This window comes from Pinus tabuliformis, chromosome 7 (assembly GCF_031772625.1).
Source record: "Pinus tabuliformis cultivar Carrire ecotype Pingquan chromosome 7, CPIR1, whole genome shotgun sequence".
Lineage (NCBI taxonomy): Eukaryota > Viridiplantae > Streptophyta > Pinopsida > Pinales > Pinaceae > Pinus > Pinus tabuliformis.
The window spans coordinates 996405774-996427278 of record NC_142293.1 but is presented as its reverse complement, the minus strand read 5'-3'; the positions used below and the strand labels follow the sequence as shown (position 1 = coordinate 996427278).

Below are 21505 nucleotides of genomic sequence, written 5' to 3'. Positions count from 1 at the left end.
GTACTGTTTGCAGCTCAATAGTTTCTGGAACAATTTTTGGCAATTGGAAAGGTTTCAGAAACCCAAAAAGGGTTTCTAACCTGCAGGAAACAGTTTCTGGGATTCACTGGTAATAACTAACTGTAACATTAACTTTACAGAATCCTAAAAAAAAATTCTAATTTAGAAACACATTGCTCTCTTATTTGCAACTCTTCCAACATGATTCCGCTGAGTTGGCATGATGTTTATCTTGTGTAAGTATTCAATTGTCAATAATTATTTGTTTCTTTCTCCCTTTTGAAAGGTTTTTCTTATATCCTTTTTTTCTATCACTAATATAAACCGCCAAAAGCTTCAAGCAACACTAAAAGAGAGAGTTGACTATGTCAATTTTTTCTACAGAAATGTGTCATTGACTTTCCTCTAACATGGGTGTGGTTGCTCTAGTGGAAATGCCACAAAGTTATAAAAGCATATAATGTCATCCTATGGTGAAAAACTATCCATTACACATCAACATAATGGGAATATAAGTACACCTCGATTCATTTCTTGACGATGATGAGGATCTCTGGAAAAAGATTTAAAGAATTCAAACTATCCTACATAGTACAAGCATGACAAGAACGAGCATCAAGTAACTAGAAGAAATTAAAGCAAAGAAGAAAAATAACTACCTGTGCTGCAGGAAGATCAAGGGAAATCTTCTCATTTAAATCCACTAAGCTGGTAGTATCAAAATGAGCTTGAGCTTCTTTTTGAGCTCTTGTATTGTACAATACCATGTCTCTTTCTATGCTTGGAAGAAGATTTATTGAAATGAAGGATTTAGCCTGTTTGAGAAACTGCCATCCATAAAACAAGCAAATTTCAAAATCATCCACAATCTCAGCCGCAATGAAAATAAGAGATGTCAGTCTAGACCAGTAATCATTACGCATTATAAACATAAAACTATTTCGTTGCCCACTAGGGAACTACCTCAATAAAAAGAGTATGCATAAATACAGCCACTATGGTTGAATTTTGTTGGAGGGGCAAAATCCTCCACAACCCAGTTAAGATGTTAGTCCAAAGGATAAAAGAATGACTTTAACCTAAATAAGGAAGTAAACTTTCGAGGGCAGGGTGTTCTGGGGTAGAAAAATCACATCCTAGAATGTTTCAAGCCTATCTGGGAAAAACTACCTAGCTAACCTCTGTACACGAGGAAATGCAATGGGATTTACAACAGCAACTGAGTATAAACTAGCAAACTCTAATCTTGAGCTCTCCACCCCAAATGCATATGCATGACAGAGTGAAGAAAATAAAAATGCTTTCAGTAAAAGATAAATCCTTCCACTTTCATTCTTAATACAAAATAAACATTAAGTGCATGCATATCAGATGAGAATAACACAAATGACAAAGAAATTTAATGCTTGCTCCAATTATCTTTGAAACCCAAATTCTGCACTCATTGGTAACAGCTCGGGTTTGCCAGTTTGCCGGGAGCTATTGGGATCATGTGCAGAGACAGCATTCAGCTCCTCTCCAGGGAAGATACGCTGACATGCAGTTCTGTTTGGTGACTCCACGTCTTGTTGATTTTTGTAGCTTGGTCAGGTGCTTCTGCACAAGCCTAAGTGTCTAAGCATGCAGAAGTCACCTAATATACCTTTGGACCTTAGCAATTACTTTAGTAATTAAAGTAATTTTTTTATAAAACAAAAGTGAGTTAATATAATATAATTCAAAGGTTTTTGCATTAGTGAATTAGATGAATCTCAACCATCGATTTCGAGTGAGGTGAGCTCTAATTTCAACCGTTAATCACTTTGGAAATTAGCGTTACGGATTTGGTCATAACTCAAGCTTACTAAAGAAAGATTGGGCCAAGGGAGAAGACACAACACATCTTGAGCACAAGACATGGTGAGACTGAGATCTCAGTGATTGTGTCGAGGAGGACTTCCATTCAAGCATGCATGGTTCAAGGAAGGTGCAAAGGGAAGCAAGGGAAATCTAGATCATCCAAGCAAGATCGAAGATAGATCTAGAGTTTGATGAAAACAATGCAAAGAGGTAGACACCACATAAAGATAGGAAGACGGCAAATGGAGTGAAAAGAGCCCTTATGGGAATATTTACAGCTCAGCTACATACGGAGGGGTGAAGAAAGAATTTGCTAGTTTTGTTGTTGGTTTGAATGAATATATTTCTTGCAGCTATTTTCTTGGCATTGGAGAAGTTATCTTGGATCAACGGTGGATTATACATGCATTTAATCTTGTAAGTGAACCTTCTCTTGATAAATTTTTGATCTTATGTCTAATGTATGGAATGCATTATTATCTAGGGTTTTTCTATTGCACTATTTATTATTGAAGATCAATTGTATAGAATCTAGATATCAACATTTTGTGATTTACTCATGTATGAAATGTGAATGATAATCCCTTTCGTGAACTTTTGTAATAGCTCTTCCAAGAGATTTTGATCCCTCACAATGATAATAGTTAGGGTTTCGATCTAGGGCATCAAAATATCCTTGCTCTTTTGTAATATTTGGCTAATCTATTACACCCATAGACTCCATCAACCCAAGGACTAGGCATTGACCTTGTCAATTTTGTGATCAAACCTCATTTTATCCATAAACTTGAATTTCGCTCTCTTTCTCTTAATTTCGGCCCTTGGTTTGCACAAGTTTTAAGACAACTTCTTTATTCGATATTTCTCAATAAGACCACAACTCTGCTTGATTTCACTGCCCACTGTTTACTGCTAAACTGATAATTCCATCTGACCTATTTGTAAGCTCTCAAGGGCCTAGTATGTTTGAGATGCAAACAAAGTGAGAAAATACATCACAACAGAATAATCATCAAGTGGCAAGAAACCAATCACACTAATTGTCTAAAACTGAATACGATTTGGAGGAACAGTGTCCTTGCCTATACACTAGAATAGTGGTTTTTCATTTGACTTCACCCCACTCTTCAACCACAACTACAATTCTGAGAACTCTATTAAATACCCTACCTTAATATGAGCATTAGAGTCTTCCTGTGTAACTAAATCGTATCCCTAAGTGGTCACAAATTTCCTTTTCTTTTGATGGTTCCTGGATATTGGTGGAGGCTCAACATCTTCATCTGGTATATTTGGTTGCAGAGGACAAGACACCAATCCTCAAAATTTTAAAAACATTTCATAAAAAATTGACAGGTTAAAAAATGTAAGCATATGGTTGGACAGTCTTCTTATTTCTTTTTTTAACGGACTGCTTTAGCTATTTGGATGTTTGATCGGCAAAAGACCTATGATGACAGCTTCATCTCTCAAATTTCAACACCTACAGCGTTAACGAAACCTGTAATTTACAACCATAGTCGGCCATCCAAAATGTTCAAGGATACGCTACTCTTTATGAAAGTCCATGGATGGCACGTAAGATATATGCTCTGATTATCATAATAATATAAATGACAATGATGGTAGAAGAGACAAAGATGTTGAAAGAATATGCTCCGACCATGTGCATACATCTTAGTTTAATGTAGTATATCTTATATAAAAACATGGAAGAGTCATTGAAACTTGAGACATTGGGTGTCGAAGTGCCAGCAAATGAAAATTGGAAATGGCAAGGATACCTCCACGATCCAGATAATGTATGGAGATAAAACATCATTTAAATATAGCTGGGCTTCAGAACATGTTACTATTTTATATAAACAATTATTTTACAGTATAGCATGCAAAATGATTGTCGAGAATATTGTTAATTTTTCAAAGTTTTATGTTGTAACAATAACTTTAACAAATTATTCTTTCAATAGCAATCACTTTTTCCAATTTATTTTAATCGTCCAATAACAGCAAGCAACTGCAGATAGAACAGTAAATAATATGCACAATAGAAGACAACCAAAATCAGATAAGACATAGAGATTTAGGTTAAAGACCAGAGAAAAACCCCACAAGGGGGAAACCCCAACCAGATTCTTCTTCTATTAAATGTTCATCAAATGTTCAGCAAAGATACATAGTCCAAGTACATCCAACAACTAGTCAAAGGTCAAAGCCTTGACTTTCAAGTCAACCAATCCAATATCCAATCAAATATGAGAAGAAAGTCAAATATGGTCAAAGCAACAGTCTGCAATTTTTGGCCCTATTCAAAGTCAAAGTCAACAGCAATCAACACATCCCTAAACACCAGTCTAAAGTCAATGGTCAAATCAGCTCCAAACAGTTCAGTCAAAGCACCGGCTTTGTGTTCTTCAAGTTGATGGCGGGGGCCCCTCCCCCTTCTTTGCAAAGAATTTGACCTTCCTTGCTTGGTCAAACCTAGTCAAAACAGTCCAAGAAAACTGCCCACAAATTCTAGTTGAAGTCAAAGGCAGCTTGCGGACACCAGAAACCCTAGCTTCAAATCTGCAATCAATGTTGGTCAAAGTGTCTAGAAAAGTTTGGTCTTCCTCTTCCTAAATTTGACCTTCCAAAACAGATCCAAAATCCAAGTCAAACCAAGTCAACTCACCCAAAGTCAATGTTGGTCAAAAATGCCAAAACCAAAAGTCAACACAGTCACCAGAAACGTCTTGTTGATTTTTAATGTACCTTGGACAAGTGGTTTCCCAAGGGTTAGTCTCTACCTAGAGAAAAGTGTCCAAAATAATTCTTTTCCTAAGTGTGACTTTATAAAGTGAAGTGACTTTATAAGTGGTAAAGTCAATGTTAAATTATAAAGTGAAAAGTGACTTTAGACATAAAGTACAATGTGCGTACTTTATTTAATAAGTGAGTTAAAAAATAGAAAGTGAGAATTAAATGCACATTTATTCTCATCCCTTGATCTAAATGAATCTGAGCCAGTAGATCTTAAAGTTGCCCGAAATCATTTAGGGAAACAAAAGGGGGAAAAGAAAAGAGACACTGCATTCATTCTTCACGAGCAGATTGGAGAAAGGAGGTTGAAAGTTAAAGAAAAGTTCTAAAGGAGAAATTTGTTGCAGCAAGTTGAAGGAGTGATTTCTGGGCAAAGATGGGCACGAAAATCAAGACATAGAAGCTAGCATAAAGTATAGTACGAACAACATCTAATGTTGTGAGTTGCACGTCGTTCAAGATAAGTTTTTGAAATAAAAAATTCGTACAGTCTGTATCACTATACGGAAATCCGTACGGAATCCGTACAGTGCATTTCGTACAGTCAGTATCCATACAGTACATATTTTCAGCTTCAAGTGGGCACGGAATCGAGGCAAAGTGGGCACATTTTCAAGGAGTTTTGGGCTAAAGAGATAAGTTGTATATTGCTGTTTTGTTTTGTCTGCAAATGTATTTTTCTTGAACCTGAAAGATAAATAAATTTGAAGAGCTCGCTAACAGGTTTTCCCCGGAGAAGATTGAAGGGGTTTTGCCTGGGTCTAAATTGACCAAAAATCTATGTATTTTTATGTGTGTTGCTGGTCTGTTTATGTCCATATTTATTTTCAGCATGTGTTGACAGTCCCATGTGTTTTAATCTGAAAATTTCATTTCCAGAATTCTATATGTTGAATGTATGTTTATGGGAAAGGGCATTTAGCGAATGGGAGTGATAAGGTGAAATTAAAACCAGGTTGGGATTGCAGGAAACTTTTTTCTCATCAAATTTCAACATGGTATCAAAGCTACAGGCTGAAAATTGCAGTTTGAACAGCATACAGTAGTTTGGGACAGCAAGGTGTGTTGGAAACTTCATTTATGCATTTTCTTGGTTTTGTAAATTTTGGACCGCTGTCATGGCCATGTTCTTAAGGATATTGGACAGACTGGATGGGATATTCAACTATGTTGTTTGGAAGGACAAAATTCAGACAGTGTTTGAGGAGGCAGCAGTTTAGGACATAGTGCGGCAAGTGGTTGTACCTCCTACTGTTGCAGATGAACTTGTTGAATTCACAAAAAATCATGCAAAGGCAAAAAGGATTTGATGGACAATCTGAAGGACCATGTGGTTCCTCAGGTGAGAGGAAACACATATGCATATCAGATGTGGACAGCTCTAACCACTCTCTATCAAAGTACCAATGAGAGCAAGAAGATGGTACTCAAAGAACAATTGAAGAACATCAGGATGACAAACGCTGAAAGTGTAGTTCATTATCTTGGCAGGGTCAAACGGGTACATGATGATTTGACTGCTATTGGTGAGGCAGTTGCAGCCAGAGAGTTAGTCAGGATAGTTGTAGCGGGACTTCCTAAGTCTTGGGAGGTCTTTGAAGATGTTGTTACCTCCAGGGAGAATGTTCCCAATTAGGACAGATTCTGGGATGATTGTGTGCAGCATGAGATACGGAAGACTGGTAGTGGTGGGGTGAAGATAGCAGATGAGGAGGATGTAGCCTTGACAGCCAGGGGGAAGAACAAAGGGAAGGCCAAGAAAGGGGCCTCATCAGATGGGGCTAAGGGAAAAGAGAAGAAGAAGAAGAAAGATACGGATATGTACAAAGTCCAATGTTGGGCATGTCAGAAGATGGGACACTATGCTGCTACGTGTTCTGAGAGGAAGAACAAGGGGAAGAAGGGTACTGCAGCTTCAACGGAGGTGGAGCAGTTTGCTTCACAGTTTGACAAGGACTTTGCATTTATTACTTCTACATCTAGTAGGAGAACATCATCCGATGTGTGGTACATAGACAGCGGGGCTTCCCGCCATATGACAGATGCACGGGAATTCTTTTTAGAGCTTGCAGAGAGGGCACTTGATATTGAGATTGTACTAGGAGATGACCGCACTGTGAGAGTTGTTGGTGTGGGGACTGTGACCTTTGAGAGGGAGTCGTTGCCTCCTTTGAAGGTCATGGATGTTTGTATGTTCTGGGGATGAAGAAGAACTTGATTTCAGTGTCTGCTATGGAGGAGAAAGGGTTTGACGTCACTTTCTCAGAAGGGCAGGTATTGATGCATCCTAGGGGAGCTTCCATCACTTCAGCCAAAGTGATTGGAGTTTGCTCTGGGAAACTATACAAGTTCAGTTTTCAGTCGTCCGAAGCATTGGTGAGTAGCACATCTGGTAGCACTCACACTAGTACCGCCAGCAGTAGAGACTTGTGTGAGTTATGGCACCGGAGGATGGCGCATATGCATCATGGAGCTTTGAGAGTACTGAGCGAGATCACTACTGGAGTTCTTGATTTCAGTGTCGAGCATTATGAGGTCTGCAAAGGGTGTGCTTTGGGCCAGTACACCAAGTTACCATTCCCAGCGAGCGACAACAGATCTACAGGTATGCTAGACTTGATTCATACTGATGTTAGTGGTCGTATGTCTCATGTGTCTCTTGGTGGTTATGAGTATTATGTTATATTCATTGATGACTACTCTAGGAGGATTTGGATATATTTCCTGAAGACCAAGGGTGAGGTCTTCAATCGCTTTAAAGAGTTCAAAGCTCTTGTGGAAAAGCAGACAGGTAGGAAGATTCGGGTCTTGAGGTCAGAAAATGGTGGTGAGTACACCGATGGTGGGTTTTCTGACTTATGTCCACAAGAGGGCATTAGGAGAGAGTTCATGGTTCCTTACAACCCCCAGCAGAATGGGGTGTCTGAAAGGAAGAACAGAGCTATTGTTGGGGCTGCTAGAGCAATGATTCATGATCAAGGGTTGCCTTTGTTTTTGTGGGTTGAGGCTTGCAATACTGTTGTTTATCTTCAGAACATGAGTCTTCACAAAGTATTGGGGAATATGACTTCGAAGGAGGCTTTCACTGGAGAGAAGCCTCATGTGGGACATCTTCATATCTTTGGATGTCTCACATATTCTTATATCCCCAAGGAGCAGAGGACGAAGCTGGAACCCATGGCAAAGAAGGGTATCTTTATGGGTTACAGCGAGACTTCAAAGGCCTATCGGATCTTCATTCCTTCTAAACGAAGAGTGGTGATTAGGAGGGATGTGAAGTTCGAGGAGGAGAGGGCCTATCGGAGATCACGGGAGTATGATGAGAGAGAGTCACAGACTTCTCCTCAGTAGGGAGGTCAGGTACAGGGAGCAGGACCTCAAGGTTCTGGATCGACTGGTACAGGAGGTACTTTAGTGTCAGTGACATCTGGGGCACCAGTGGCGAGTTCACCGAGCACTTCTTTAGGGAGTCCACTAGTACAGAGTTCACATGGCACTTTAGCTGACACCAACATAGGTGCCGGTACAGGTTCTTCGAAGACAAGTGTTGGTACAAGCACACCAAGGTCATTTAGCAGACCTTCACGTTCACCACACTGGGGGGCAAAGGATGAGGTTACCTATGGGGAAGCTTCTTCAAGGAATAGGAGGCCCAAGTGGCTTCAAGACACGTTGAAGGAAGCGAAGTCCATTGGTCCTCTGAGGAGGATGAACAGGGAGAGTGTGCCCCCTGAGCGGTTTTGCAATTATGTAGCCAAGGCTACCAACATTGTTGACTCTGAGCCTACTAGCTATGAGGAGGCTGTCAGCCAGGAGGTATGGAGAGAGGTTATGGTGGAGGAGTATGCCTCTATCATTATGAACAATGTCTGGGAAGTGGTGCCTGAGGGCAAGTCAATTGTGACTTCCAGGTGGCTCTACAAGATCAAGCATGTTGCGGATGGCAGCGTTGAGAAGTTCAAGGCGAGGTTTGTGGCTAGAGGGTTCTCACAGATAGAGGGAGTTGACTATGATGAGACCTTCACTCTTGTAGCTCGGTACACTTCTATCCAGTCCCTTATTTCTATTGCTACAGAAATTGGTTGGCAGATCCATCAGATGGATCTGAAGACCGCATTTCTTAACAAAGTTATAGAGGAGGAGGTGTATGTTGAGCAGCCACAAGGCTTTGAGGTACTTGTGCGAGAGACCCATGTATGCCGATTGAGGCGAGCACTCTACGGACTTTAGCCCACCAGCTAGTTATAGTTGCGGCTCCCTTATACACCACCCAAACAGCCCTTAGACAACATTGTTTTCTCCTCTAGATTTGCGGCCTTCCTTGCCTAGCAATCTCCATCCAAGACGGCTCTCAAACAAGCCTCAAGCAACCCGCTGTAACCTACAGCAACTCGGCCTCTCCACAGAAATATCACGCTGCTCTTTAAGCTCCCCCACGCTATCCCTTTGGACCTTCAAACTACGGCTAAGACTCCTACAATCCCTACTCTAAATCTGCACTTGAAACAACCCAAAACAGATTTGTCTAACCCTTAAACTTACCTCAGAAATACGTTGTCCATACAGCACTTCCACGTTGTCTAGGGCAGCCTCCTAACCATGGTTCCAAGCCTCCTTCTCCATGCAGATTTCAGAGCTATACTTAGAGATATATATCCACACATGGATGTGTATAGCTGTCATAGGTTAGGGCTTGCTAGGATTGCGGCTAGGGCTGCTAGGACCTCCTCCATAGCTGCGTAGATCCTCCTTCTTAGGGCTGCATTAAGGCATCCTCATTAGGACTGCGTCTAGGGCTTGTAGGGACTGCGTTTAGGGCTTCATACTAGGGCTCCTTTACCTTCTGCGTTTTAGGGCTTCCTCTCTTAGATTTCTCTTCCACTAAAACCTAGAACAAGCGGAGAGAAATCAAGAGTGAAGTGTGTGTGAAATGACTCTCGAGTCATCTCCTTTTATACTAAAACGTTGAGCACATGTGGGGTTTATTTGGTTGTTAACCGACTTTGACGAATTGTCTATTAACACAAATAAATTCATAACTCCATGAACACTTATCGAAATCAAATGATCTTTAGATCAATCCTACACCTCTCGATGAGAGGGATCCAAGAAAAATATCAGTTGCCATAAATAAGATGACCCACATGGAGTTTGGCCCTAGTTGCCAATTTTAACATCAACAAATGGGCAAGTGGCCAATGTTCTCACGAAGTCCTTGCCAAGAGGCAAGCATGTCCATTTCATGGACAAGATGGGTGTGGTGAGAAACAATTTCCTCGGTAAGAGGGAGTGTTGATTTTTAATGTACCTTGGACAAGTGGTTTCCCATGGGTTAGTCTCTACCTAAGGAAAAGTGTCCAAAATAACTTTTTTCCTAAGTGTGATTTTATAAAGTGAAAGTGACTTTATAAGTGGTAAAGTCAATGTTAAATTATAAAGTGAAAAGTGACTTTAGACATAAAGTACAATGTGGGTACTTTATTTAATGGGTGAGTTAAAAAATAGAAAGTGAAAATTAAATGCACATTTATTTTCATCCCTTGATCTAAATGAATTTGAACCATTAGACCTTAGGGTTGCCCAAAAGACATTTAGGGAAACAAAAAGGGGAAAAGAAAAGAGAGACTGCATTCATTCTTCATGAGCAGATTGGAGAAAGGAGGTTGAGAGCTGGAGAAAAGTTCTGAAGGAGAAATTTGTTACAACATGCTGAAGGAGTGATTTCTGGGCAAAGTTGGGCACGGAAATCAAGGCATAGAAGATAGCAAAAGGTACAGTACAAATAGCATCTAATGTTGTGAGCTGCACGCCGTTAGAGAGGAGTTGTTGAAAAAAAAAAAAATTCGTACAGTCTGTACGGAATCCGTATAGTACATATTTTCAACTTCAAGTGGGCACAGAAATCGAGGCAAAGTGGGCACGGTTTTCAAAGAGTTTTGGGCTGAAGAGATAAATTGTATTTTGTTGTTTTGTTTTGTCTACAAATGTATTTTTCCTCAATTTGAAAGATAAATAAATTTGAAGAGCTCTCTAACAGGTTTTCCCCGGAGAAGATTGATGGGGTTTTGCATGGGTCTTAGTTGACCAAAAATCTGTGTGTACTTTTATGCGTGTTGCTGGTTTGTTTATGTCCATATTTATTTTCAGCATGTGTTGACAGTCCCATGTGTTTTAATCTTAAAATTTCATTTCCAGAATTCTATATGTTGAATGTATGTTTATGGGAAAGGGCATTTAACTGAATGGGATTGATAAGGTGAAATTAAAACTAGGTTGGGATTGCACGAAACTTTTTTGTCATCAAATTTCAACATGTCCTCTCTCTCCTTTGCACGTGCGAACTCGGACCCTGCAATTTTAGACTAGATCGAATCAAATGAAGAAGGATGAATGTGTGAAGATGCCTCCAAATGATGCCAAGCATGGTCTATTTCTATGTGGTCTAGGTGGATGAATTTCTTCTTTAGGCCGACTTGCACTTTTTGAGGTGACTTGGATCCACATTAAAAATAATATTTCCCCATGAGCAAATTTAATTTTTCCAAGGGCAAGTGGGGTCTCCTTAGGGTTTGTTAGGCTTCCCAAATGGGGGAATTGCTCCCTCAACTATCAATTTTCAACAAATACCGGCTATGGTAGTATGTCTTACCTACTGACTGCAATTGTAATAACTCCCATAAAGCCTTCTTGTCCGCGTTAAGGAAGGCGACAAGCAAATCTTTTAGAAATTTGTTTACTGCAGTTGCGAGTTTCTGGGTATTTGTCTGTGTATTTGCAAAAGGAGGCGGGCTTGCATTGAACTTCTATGGCAAGGCCTGCCCCAAAATTTATAGTGCAGTAGAAAACGTACTTGGATAGTGTTGTATCCCTCAGTGTTCAGCTGACCTACAACAAATTCCATTTCTTGACAAAAAATTTGCCCCTGCAATTTTTTGTTACAATAGGTAGATTGGTAGATCGGTGATTCCTTGGTATTTTGTGGAAACATAACTTAACCCATCAGTTACTTCCCACCATAATTTAAGCAAGTAAAGAAGGATAGGAATAAGATCTAAATAAATATACTTATCAGGAGTTACTTTCCACCATTATTTATGTAGGAGTAAAATTGTAAATGTGTAGACATCTCAATTTATTAGTTCCTACAAAATCAAGACTATATGATTCAATTTGCCTACTAACCACTATTAATTTAGTATTGACCAATGTAAGTTATAATGTTTTATGCAATTTTTTCTAGAGCATAATTTGTAACTTGAGTGGCAGGTACTAAGCTGCCCTGCAACACTTGTTTTAAATGAATTGTTAATTTTGCATTCAATACATTTACATATAATCAAAAAAGTAACCATAACCAAAATTTAACCTCTTCCCCTTTAATGTTCCATTCCCCTACTTCGGCGGTATGCTAGTATAAAATTTATTCCAGGATTGAATACTGATAATTCTTAGTGTGACAAAGAAGCAGTCACATGTTGGAAGTTTCGGTACTTTTTTGGAAACTGGCATATGTGAGATTTTAAGATTTGTGAAATCAATTAAAACTGTCTATAACATCTGCAAGCAAATATCCATGAAAAAGAATATGTTAAGAGTAGGAAAGAAGGTTAGCCAACCTGTTCTACAGGTGAAAATTCTAAGGCAAACCACCATATACTATCTTGCTTCTCAAAAACATATGGGGCATCAATTCCATTCTCCTTCATTGTCACATGTAGAGCTGCCTCTAAAACAAAACCTTCTTGTGTCCCCAACCATTTCCCATTCACAAAGTTAGATGAGCTGGGTGTTTCTGTTAAGGCCTCAACCCTTTTAACTTTGTTCATAGGGAACCTGATGATTGGCACTGAAAAATTATCAGGCTCAAAGAATATTGATTTAGAACACAAACGCAAGCGTCCCTTCATTTGGTGTAGCTGCCAAGATAGCGGTTGAATTTTCTGCAAACCATCCAATGAACCCTGCCTGCAGGTTGCTATCCAGTCTTGGATATAGAACTCCCCTTCATCCAACAAGAGGTATGAAAACCGTTTACATGACTTTGGAAACATGACTTCCCAACTGCACATGTAATAATAGGAGAAAGTCAGACTGGCTGTTGTTAACATGATAAATTTTTAGGGAATTACTACTTAATTACCATCAACAAAAAAAGCTGACACTAGAACCTATATGTCAACTCAAAGTAATTAAACATATGTATCCTAATGAAAACTTCTGCATAAAAATCCATTAGAAAATAAATAAAGGAAAGGTACAGTCACCTAATGACCCCCATCAATAATTAGTAGTGCAGACAACATAGATTGAAAAACTGGAATGTAATATTACCAATAAATAAGAGGAGCAATTGCAACCACCTAGGAAAGAAAGAGTTAAGCTAACCTTCAATGGGGCAGCAAGCAACCCCACAAAGGCAGATGGTGAAGGAGCTCTGAGGGATAGTAACGGCTGTATTATAGCTACTTATTCCAACATAGGAAAAATAAAAAATAACACCAACTTGATGATTATTACTATAGTCAGAATAGGAACCTTTACGTCCCTTGTACATTTCCCTATAGGTTATGACCCGTAATATTATCCATTGTTGTACATTATGATATCTCTATAAGTCCTTTTAACCCCTTATTACATAATTTACAAACATCCCATTCTCAAAATGCTTTTGGAGCACAGCTGATGTTGCTAATTTCTCTAGCTAGGAGCGTGATGTAATATCAAATAGATAGATCTTGACATCACATTGAAGATAAAAATTCTAGTGATCAGGAATCTTCCAGCAGTGCGGTTGTCATAAGTTGTTGTCTTTCCTTATTTATATGAACATGTGTGTTTTCTTGCTAATAACAGAATATCATAGATGTTGTCTTCTGAAGGACGACAGATTGTTTTTAGAAGCCATGGAAGGTGCCATTTACGACAGATGGTTTTTAGAAGCCATGGAATGTCCCATTTTCTTATATTGTACAATTAAAGATTCATAATGGTAATTAGGATCACAATTATAGGTTTCATAGGTTGTTGATACCAAGGTATCTCCCACGCAACATTAACGTGGCTATGATAGAGTACTGAGATTAATTACTTTATATAGCATCATCTTTTTTTCCTCAAATGTCCTTATCCAAATAAGATTGTGTTCGAATCTTCTGATTGTTTGGTTCCACAGTATATTCCAACAAGGAAGGAATGTGAATACCCGGGCATAAACTAATTAATGTAGGAAGCCACAGCCATATGTTCTCATCAATAAGATTTTCAGCAATGTACAGGTAATTCTATAACAAACATAGATTTTACAATATAGCATGATGCATTCACATAATTGAAGGGAACATCACTAGAATTGTGAATATTCTAAGATTAAAAGTATTACCTATTTGAATCTCTTCTTTGGTATGTTTTAGTGTTCTAGTGTTTTTCCCATGTGGACAATTTGTAGTGAAAAATGTTACAATCCTAAATAAAATAATTCTTGTAAATATATAATTAGTATTTTGCATCCAAAGTAGTAAATGATAGCCTAAATTGACAGAAAATAAGAGAATTTTGAAGAGAAAAAATGGGCTACCATAACTATACAAGTGTGATGTGTGCCCACCTACAACAGTTCACAATGTTCAAGCACTCGTTAAATTCAACATAAGTTTCCCTATAGTAAACATTTCGGCCAACCTCAACAAGACCTATTTGAATTCGCTGAATTTATTTGAATTCGCTGAATTTTCAGATTTTCTAGAGACGGCCACAGCAGGATTGAGAGATCATGACAGGTTGGATAGAACCTCCAAGTTTGGTCCACGATGCTGTTCTTATTGGACGAGTTTGGTCTAAAGGAGTTTGCGGAGAATGTAATTGTCGTACCCATGGATCCACAACAATTGGCTACCTACAAAAAGGAGAATGCCAAGGCGAAGCAAATGATTCTTGATAAAGTTAAGGATCATATTGTTCCACATATCGCAAAGAAAGGGACAGCTAAGGAAATGTGGGATTCCATCATAAAATTGTACCAGGATCCTACATAAAATAGGAAGTTGATTCTCAGAGAGAGGTTGAGGACCATCAAGCAGAATAAGGGAGAAGACGTGACTTCCTACCTCACCAGAGTTCGACTTACCAGAGATGAGCTACTTGCAGTGGGTGATAAACCCAATAATGAGGAGGTGGTGCGAATAGCACTCAATGGATTTTCCAAGGAGTGGAGTGTTTTCATCCAAGTAATCAATGGGCGAGACAAACTTCTAGATTGGGAACGCCTTTGGAGCGACTTCACTCAGGAAGAGCTTAGGCTCAGCTTGGTTAGTGGGAGTAGCAGCGGTGGCAAGACACCAAAGGTTGAGAGGGAGCAGGAAAAGGGAAAGCGAAGAAGGGTTCCAGTAAGGGACCAAGCTCAAAAGGGGACAAGAAGAAGAAGGACCTATCAAAGGTCAAGTGCTATGGTTATCACGAGTTTGGCCATTATGTCAGTGATTACCCACCATGGGAGAAGAAGGGCAAGAAGCAAGTTGCAGCTTCAACAGATGCAGATGAGCTCTCTAGCACGATGGATCAAGAGTTCGCATTGATCGCTTGCCTAACTAGCTCAACTTCACAGGGTGTCTAGTACATAAACAATGGAGCATCATTTCATATGAAAAGAGTTGGAGAGTACTTCTCCAGTTACAAGGAGGAGGATATCATGTTCAAGAATCATATGGGGAACAAGTCCAACTGCAATCCTATAGCACGAGGGATTGTTCTATTTTAGAGAGAGAATGACAAACAGATACCTATCCATGATGTGTTTCATGTGCCAGGAACGGGGATGAATTTGATCTTTGTATCAATCCTTCAGGACAAAGGTTACGATGTCATCTTTAGAGGGGCTAGAGTGTTATTACAGCATAAGGATTACAGGTCACCTATTGCAGTTGGGGTGAGGAACAGTTGGTTATACAGGTTGCAGATGGACACACACAAGGCACTAGTTAGCAGTAGCAATCCGAGAGACCAGGGGGAGTTATGGCATAGGAGGATGGGCCATATTCATCATGGAGTACTAAGATTGCTTCATGAGACAGAGATAGGTGTTCTGGAGGTGAGCACAGAGCATAATGATATATGAAGAGGATGTGTGTTGGGGAAGTTTGCGAAAGCATATTTTCCAAGGAGTGATAGTAGATTGCAAGGGATTCTAGACCTTGTGCATTCAGACATATGTGGGTCAATGTCTACGAAGTCTCTCAAAGGGTATGAGTACTTTTGTACCTTTATCAACAATTTCTCCAGGGAGACTAGGATCTATTTCTTGAGGACCAAGGATGAGGTCTTCAGTCTCTTTTAGGAGTTTAAGGCTCTAGTGGAGAACGCGATAGACAGAAAGATCCAAACTCTTTAGTCAAAAACGGAGGTGAATACACCAGTAAAGAATTCCAGGAGTTTTGTAGCAGGGTAGGAATCAGAAGAGAGTGGACAATTCCTTACAACCCGTAGCAAAATGGGGTTGCTGAGAGGAAGAATCGGTCTATTTTAGAGGCAGCGAGAGCAATGTTGTATGACCAAGATCTCCTACAATATTTATGGGCAGAGGCATGCAGTACAGTAGTTTATATTCAGAACAGGGTCCCACATAGAGCGCTTGGCGAGATGATTCCCAAGAAGGCCTTCACTCGGAAGAGGCCATTGTTAGTTTTTTTATCGCATTGGAAGTGCTCTAGCCTTGAAAAATGAAAATGGTAGAGAGGCTAAGGCACATGAGTGTTAAAGAACCCAGAAACCGTTTGGTGAAATTCCACCCGGATTGTATTTTATTAAAACAATTAATATTTTTAACGGGGTTCCTAAGTCTAAACTTAGGAAAATTAAAATATTAATGGGTATTTATCAAAATATGGGTGAGAATGATCTAGAAGGCAGATCAAGTCAAGTTTTAATCTTAGTCATTGATTAGAGACTTAATCTCGGTCGTTGAAGTCTCAACGAGAAAAGTATAAGGAGGCTTGGGGTTCATTTAGAAACACACAGAGAGATTGAGAAAATCGATTTTCTGAGGTGAGAAGTTCTCAGGAGGAAAATCGATTGGGGAGATCTTGCAGCAAAGGGGCAATGAGAATCCGGGAGAAGGAATTTCTAGAGAATACAAGGTAGAGAAAGGACAGAAAGACATCCAAAGGAGGGTTGACGCTGGCCTACGCAGTGCTGACGCAGAGGCAGCGTAGTCAGTGAGGGGAAGTCGAGTTTCTGCTAAGGGAATTCGAAGTTCAGTTGCCGGAAGCCAGGGTGTGAGACTGGAGGCAAGAAAGTCGATTTCTCAGCCAATAGAGAATCCAGAGCAAAGAGGCAGCGTAATACCCAGGAAGGGTGACGCAGAAGCTAACCGGGGTGACGCAGTTTGACACAGAAGCCATTAGAAGGTGACGCAGAGCCTCCAAAGCTGAAGGATCAGTCACTGATTCTCCAGCGACAGAGTGAGATCATTTCAACAATATTTTGTCCAGTATTTTCTTCGTAAAGGATTGCTAGTTGATGTTGATTTGGGGTAGCATCGGATGTGCTCTATCCATGAAAATTGGTGGAGAGGCTAAAGCACATAACATCTCCAAGACACAGAAATAGTTTGGGGAAATTCCACCCGGTTAGAGAGATGTTAAAATAATTAATATTTTTAATGGGTTCCTAAGTCTAAACTTAGGAAAATAAAAATATTAATGGGTATTAATATAAAATTGGGTCAGAAGGTTCTAAATGACATGGATCAAGCCAAATCTAATCTCAGTCATTGATTAGAGATTTAAACTCGGTCATTGAAGACTCAACAGGAAAAGTATAAGAGGAGGCTTGAGGGTCAGTTGGAGACACACCAAGTTGCTCAGTCAATTCAATTTTTTGGAGCAGGGTTTGCTGAGAGAAATCGAACCAGTGATCAGAGTTGCAACAAGGAGCAGTGAGTGCATAGCAGAGAGGCAGAGATAGTGTCGAAGAATCAGCGCAAAGGCAATGTAGGCTACGCAGAGCTAGCAGGAGCCATGCAAAGGACCAGAGTGACTGCGCAGAGGCTAGCAGGGCCTGCGTGGGTGACGCAGAGGGCCAGAGAGCCAGCGCAGAGCATCAGTAGGCTGACGCAAAGGGTTCTAAGCTGACGTAGAGGCCAGGAGGGCTGACGCAAAGCCTCAGGGATGCGTTGGAGAGACTTTCATGGAGCAGACTTGCTGAATATCTGCTTCCGAAGAGAGGCATTACTGCCAGATTGATTTCTCTGTTGGGTGAGCCAGTTTGGCACCTAGTTGTACTCAAGAAAGATGCTTAATAATAAAACCCTCAGAACTGCAGCACGGGTTTTCCCATGTTGGGTTTTTCCGGGGACAACTGTCCAAAAATAATGGTGTCCCTTGTGTGTTTGTCTATTCTTTCAATTGATGACAGTGTTGTGAAAATCGAGATAAAATGAAAAAATCGAGATTTTGTCCTTCTGCCGATCAAATCGCGATAAATAAACGAAAAAATCGCCGGTATTTTTTTTTTGCCGATTTTTATTGAAAAAATCGTTATTTTATGAAAATATCGCGATAAAAACGAAAAAAATTGCGATTTTTTAAGAAAAAATCGCTGGGGGTCGCGACAGCGTGGTTTTATAACGTTTTTTTGGGTTTTTCATGCGCTCATTTAGTCAGTCGCACGCGGAGGGAGGAGGAGCTCTTGGAGACCAAGCTGAAGAGGGTTTTTAGCCAAATCTAAGTGCTTAGAGGAGAAAATCAAGAGGAGACCACCGATTTCTCCATAGAAACAGTATGAGGATTAATTTTTTTTGTTTTCATTGTTTAAAAACATTGTTTTTGTATGTTTTTCATTGTTTTTGGTTGGGAAACTTGGTATGGGCACCATTTTTCTTTTGTTTTCATTGTTTTTAAAGATTTTTTTGTATTTCTTCATTGGTTGGGTTGGGTAACTTGGTATGACTATGGGAACCAATTTTTTTTTGTTTTCATTTTTTTTTAAACATTGTTTATGTTTTTTTCATTGTTTTTGCCATTTGGTTGGGTAACTTGGGTTTGGAATGGTTGGGTAATTTGTGTTTGAAACTTTGAACTTTGGAATGGTTGTTTTAGGTTGGGTTACGGGTAACTTGGATTTTCATTGTACAATCATCAATGTAAAAATTAAAAATTAAAATACTAAATTGTAATTTGTAAATTTGTAACTTGTAATTTTGTAAATGCTAAATTGTAATCCTAATCCTTATTTTCCCATAGGTTCACAACTGCACCAAAACACCATTCAAGACTTCAAGTTTGCAACTTCAAAGTTCAAAAACAAACATGCCAAGGAAATTGGATCCTTTCTGAGAATATGTTGTACCCTAAGTTGCACGAAACGGGGAAACGCGAAAGCGAAACGAAACGGGGAAGCGAAACGAAACGCGACCTCCCCAAATTTTGGAAACGGGGAAACGCGAATATATATATATATATATATATATATATATTAAAAATATTTAAAAATTATTATTATATATATGTGCAATCATAAAGCATGAATGATACATTTACTTACATAAACATTTAAACATTAAGATTAAATTTACATCACATTTACTACCTGGAAACCCTAAAAAAAAATTAAAAAAAAAATTTAAAAAATTAAAAAACAAGTGTTTTTTTTGGGGAAACGTGGCACGTACGGCCTGGAAACGCGTTTCCGGCCGTACGGCCAAGTTTCCGTTTCGGGAAACGTGGCCGTACGACCAGAAACGCGTTTCCAGGCCGTACGGTACGGGGAAACGAGTTTCGTTTCGTTTCCCCTGGGGAAACGGACCCCCCCTGCCCACGTTTCCTGCAACTTAGGTTGTACCTGATGCTCCGAATGATAGAGTAAACTTGAGTTGCAAGTTGTGTGGAAAGGGGATGTACGGGGGGGTGTACAAGTTGAAGTTTCACCTTGCAAAAATCCCTGGACATGATGTGGAGCCTTGTACAAATACAACTTCTGAACTTATCCAAAGAGCCATGAGAGCATTGGAAACTTTAGAGCAAAATAGAGAGGCCAAATAAGAACTCAAAAGGCAACTAAAAAGGTCAACTGAAGGAAGTGGGCCAAGTGGCACTGGTTCTACTGCAGCATCAACCAATCCGATAGCTGCATCATCATTTTTTGTTCCCCGAACCACACCTAGTTCACAGCCATCTATCGGTTCAATGCTAAAAAGAACTGAGAAAGAACAAGCTGACAAGTTGCTGGCAAAATTTCTCCTCTGGAGTGATATTCCTTTCAGCATTGTAAGGAATAATCCATTTTTCCAACCTACTGTTGATGCTATTGCCAGTGTTGGCCCGGGGTACAAAATCCCTTCTTATCATGATTTCAGAGGTCGGATTCTTCAAAATGAAAAGCGTGACTACACCCAAAGATTGGAGGATTTTAGAGCATCATGGGCACAAACAGGATGCATTGTTATGTCAGATGGTTGGACTGACCAAAAGGGGAGAACCCTTATAAACTTCTTGGTTAGTTGTCCCAAGGGGACTATGTTTATCAAATCTGTTGATGCATCTGCACAAATCAAAGATGCAAGAACTTTATGTGATTTGCTAGATGTGTTTATTTTGGAGGTGGGTGAACAACATGTTGTCCAAGTCATAACAGACAATGCTGCAAATTATGTTGCTGCTAGTAGGATGCTTATGGACAAGCATCCTACTTTATTTTGGACACCTTGTGCTGCCCATTGTATTGATTTGATGTTAGAGGACATAGGGAAAATTCCCTTTGTCAAAGATATTGTTGATTCATCAAAAAGCATTACAAAATTTATATATAATCATACATCTGTGCTTAACTTGATGAGAAGATTCACCAACAACAAAGAGTTGGTGCGCCCCGCCATTACACGGTTTGCCACCAGTTTCATATCTCTTCAATCCCTCTTGATTTCTATGTAGGATGTGAAGAGAATGTTTCTTTCAGAGGAGTGGCATGCCTTACCAATGAGCCGCAAACCAGAAGGAGAGGCCGTATGCAGACTAGTTTCATACCAGGAAGACTTCTGGGCAGGAGTGCAGGAGGTGTGCGCCATTATTGAACCTTTGGTAAAGGTTCTTCGGTTGGTTGATGGTGAGAAACCCGCAATGGGCTATTTGTATGAAGCCATGGGCAGGGCCAAAGAAGCCATTCGGGCCTACTATGATGATAAGGGAGATGATGGGTTTCAGAATGGGGAGCGATTGATGAGCGATAGAACAACACACTCCATCGTCCCATTCATGCTGCTGGGCTTTTCCTAAACCCTGCATTTTCCTATGCATGTGGGTTTGATTTTGATGTTGAGATCATGGATGGATTCTTATCCTGTGTCCAGAAGATGGTGCGATCTCCAGAACAACGTATAGAGATCTCTAAACAAATTGAGACATATAGGATGGCAGGTGGCACATTTGGCTTTGAGATGGCTATCACTGATAGGACGATTAAAATGCCAGGTATTTTTTAGTTTGTAACTTTGTTTCAAATTTCATTGTCTCTTCAAATTCCATTTTTTTCTTATGTTTATTTAAAATTTTATTTGTAATTTTGTTGTAGATGCATGGTGGAAAATGTATGGTGGCAGGGTACCCCTTCTGCAAAAGCTTGCCATTCGCATCATCAGCCAAACATGCAGCTCCTCAGGATGTGAGCGCAACTGGAGTGTATTTGAAAAATTACACAACAAGAAGCGCAACAGGTTAACACTTAAACATTTAAAATATTGCAAATTTCCAAATAAATTTTTGAATTCATTAAACAATATTTTTTTTATAATTATTAATTATTATTTCATGATCTTTGTACAAGTTGGAGTCCCTGCGACTTAATGACATAGTCTACATCTACTACAATCTTCGATTGT

General features: G+C 39.6%; 1 protein-coding gene across 4 annotated transcripts in view; it reads right to left on the bottom strand.

Moving 5' to 3' along the window:
- The window catches only part of LOC149250946 (uncharacterized), a 528543-nt gene that overhangs the window by 489449 nt on the left and 17589 nt on the right, over positions 1–21505 (bottom strand). For all 4 annotated transcript variants that reach the window (XR_016266851.1, XM_089459290.1, XM_089459289.1 and 1 more), the window contains exons 2-3: positions 12258–12702; positions 660–827 (exon numbers count right to left, since the gene is read on the bottom strand). Coding sequence is in view for 3 of the 4 variants with exons in the window: in XM_089459290.1 (XP_089315416.1) it covers positions 660–827; positions 12258–12702 (613 nt within the window). In the remaining variant the exon portion in view is untranslated. The remainder of the gene's footprint in view (positions 1–659; positions 828–12257; positions 12703–21505) is intronic.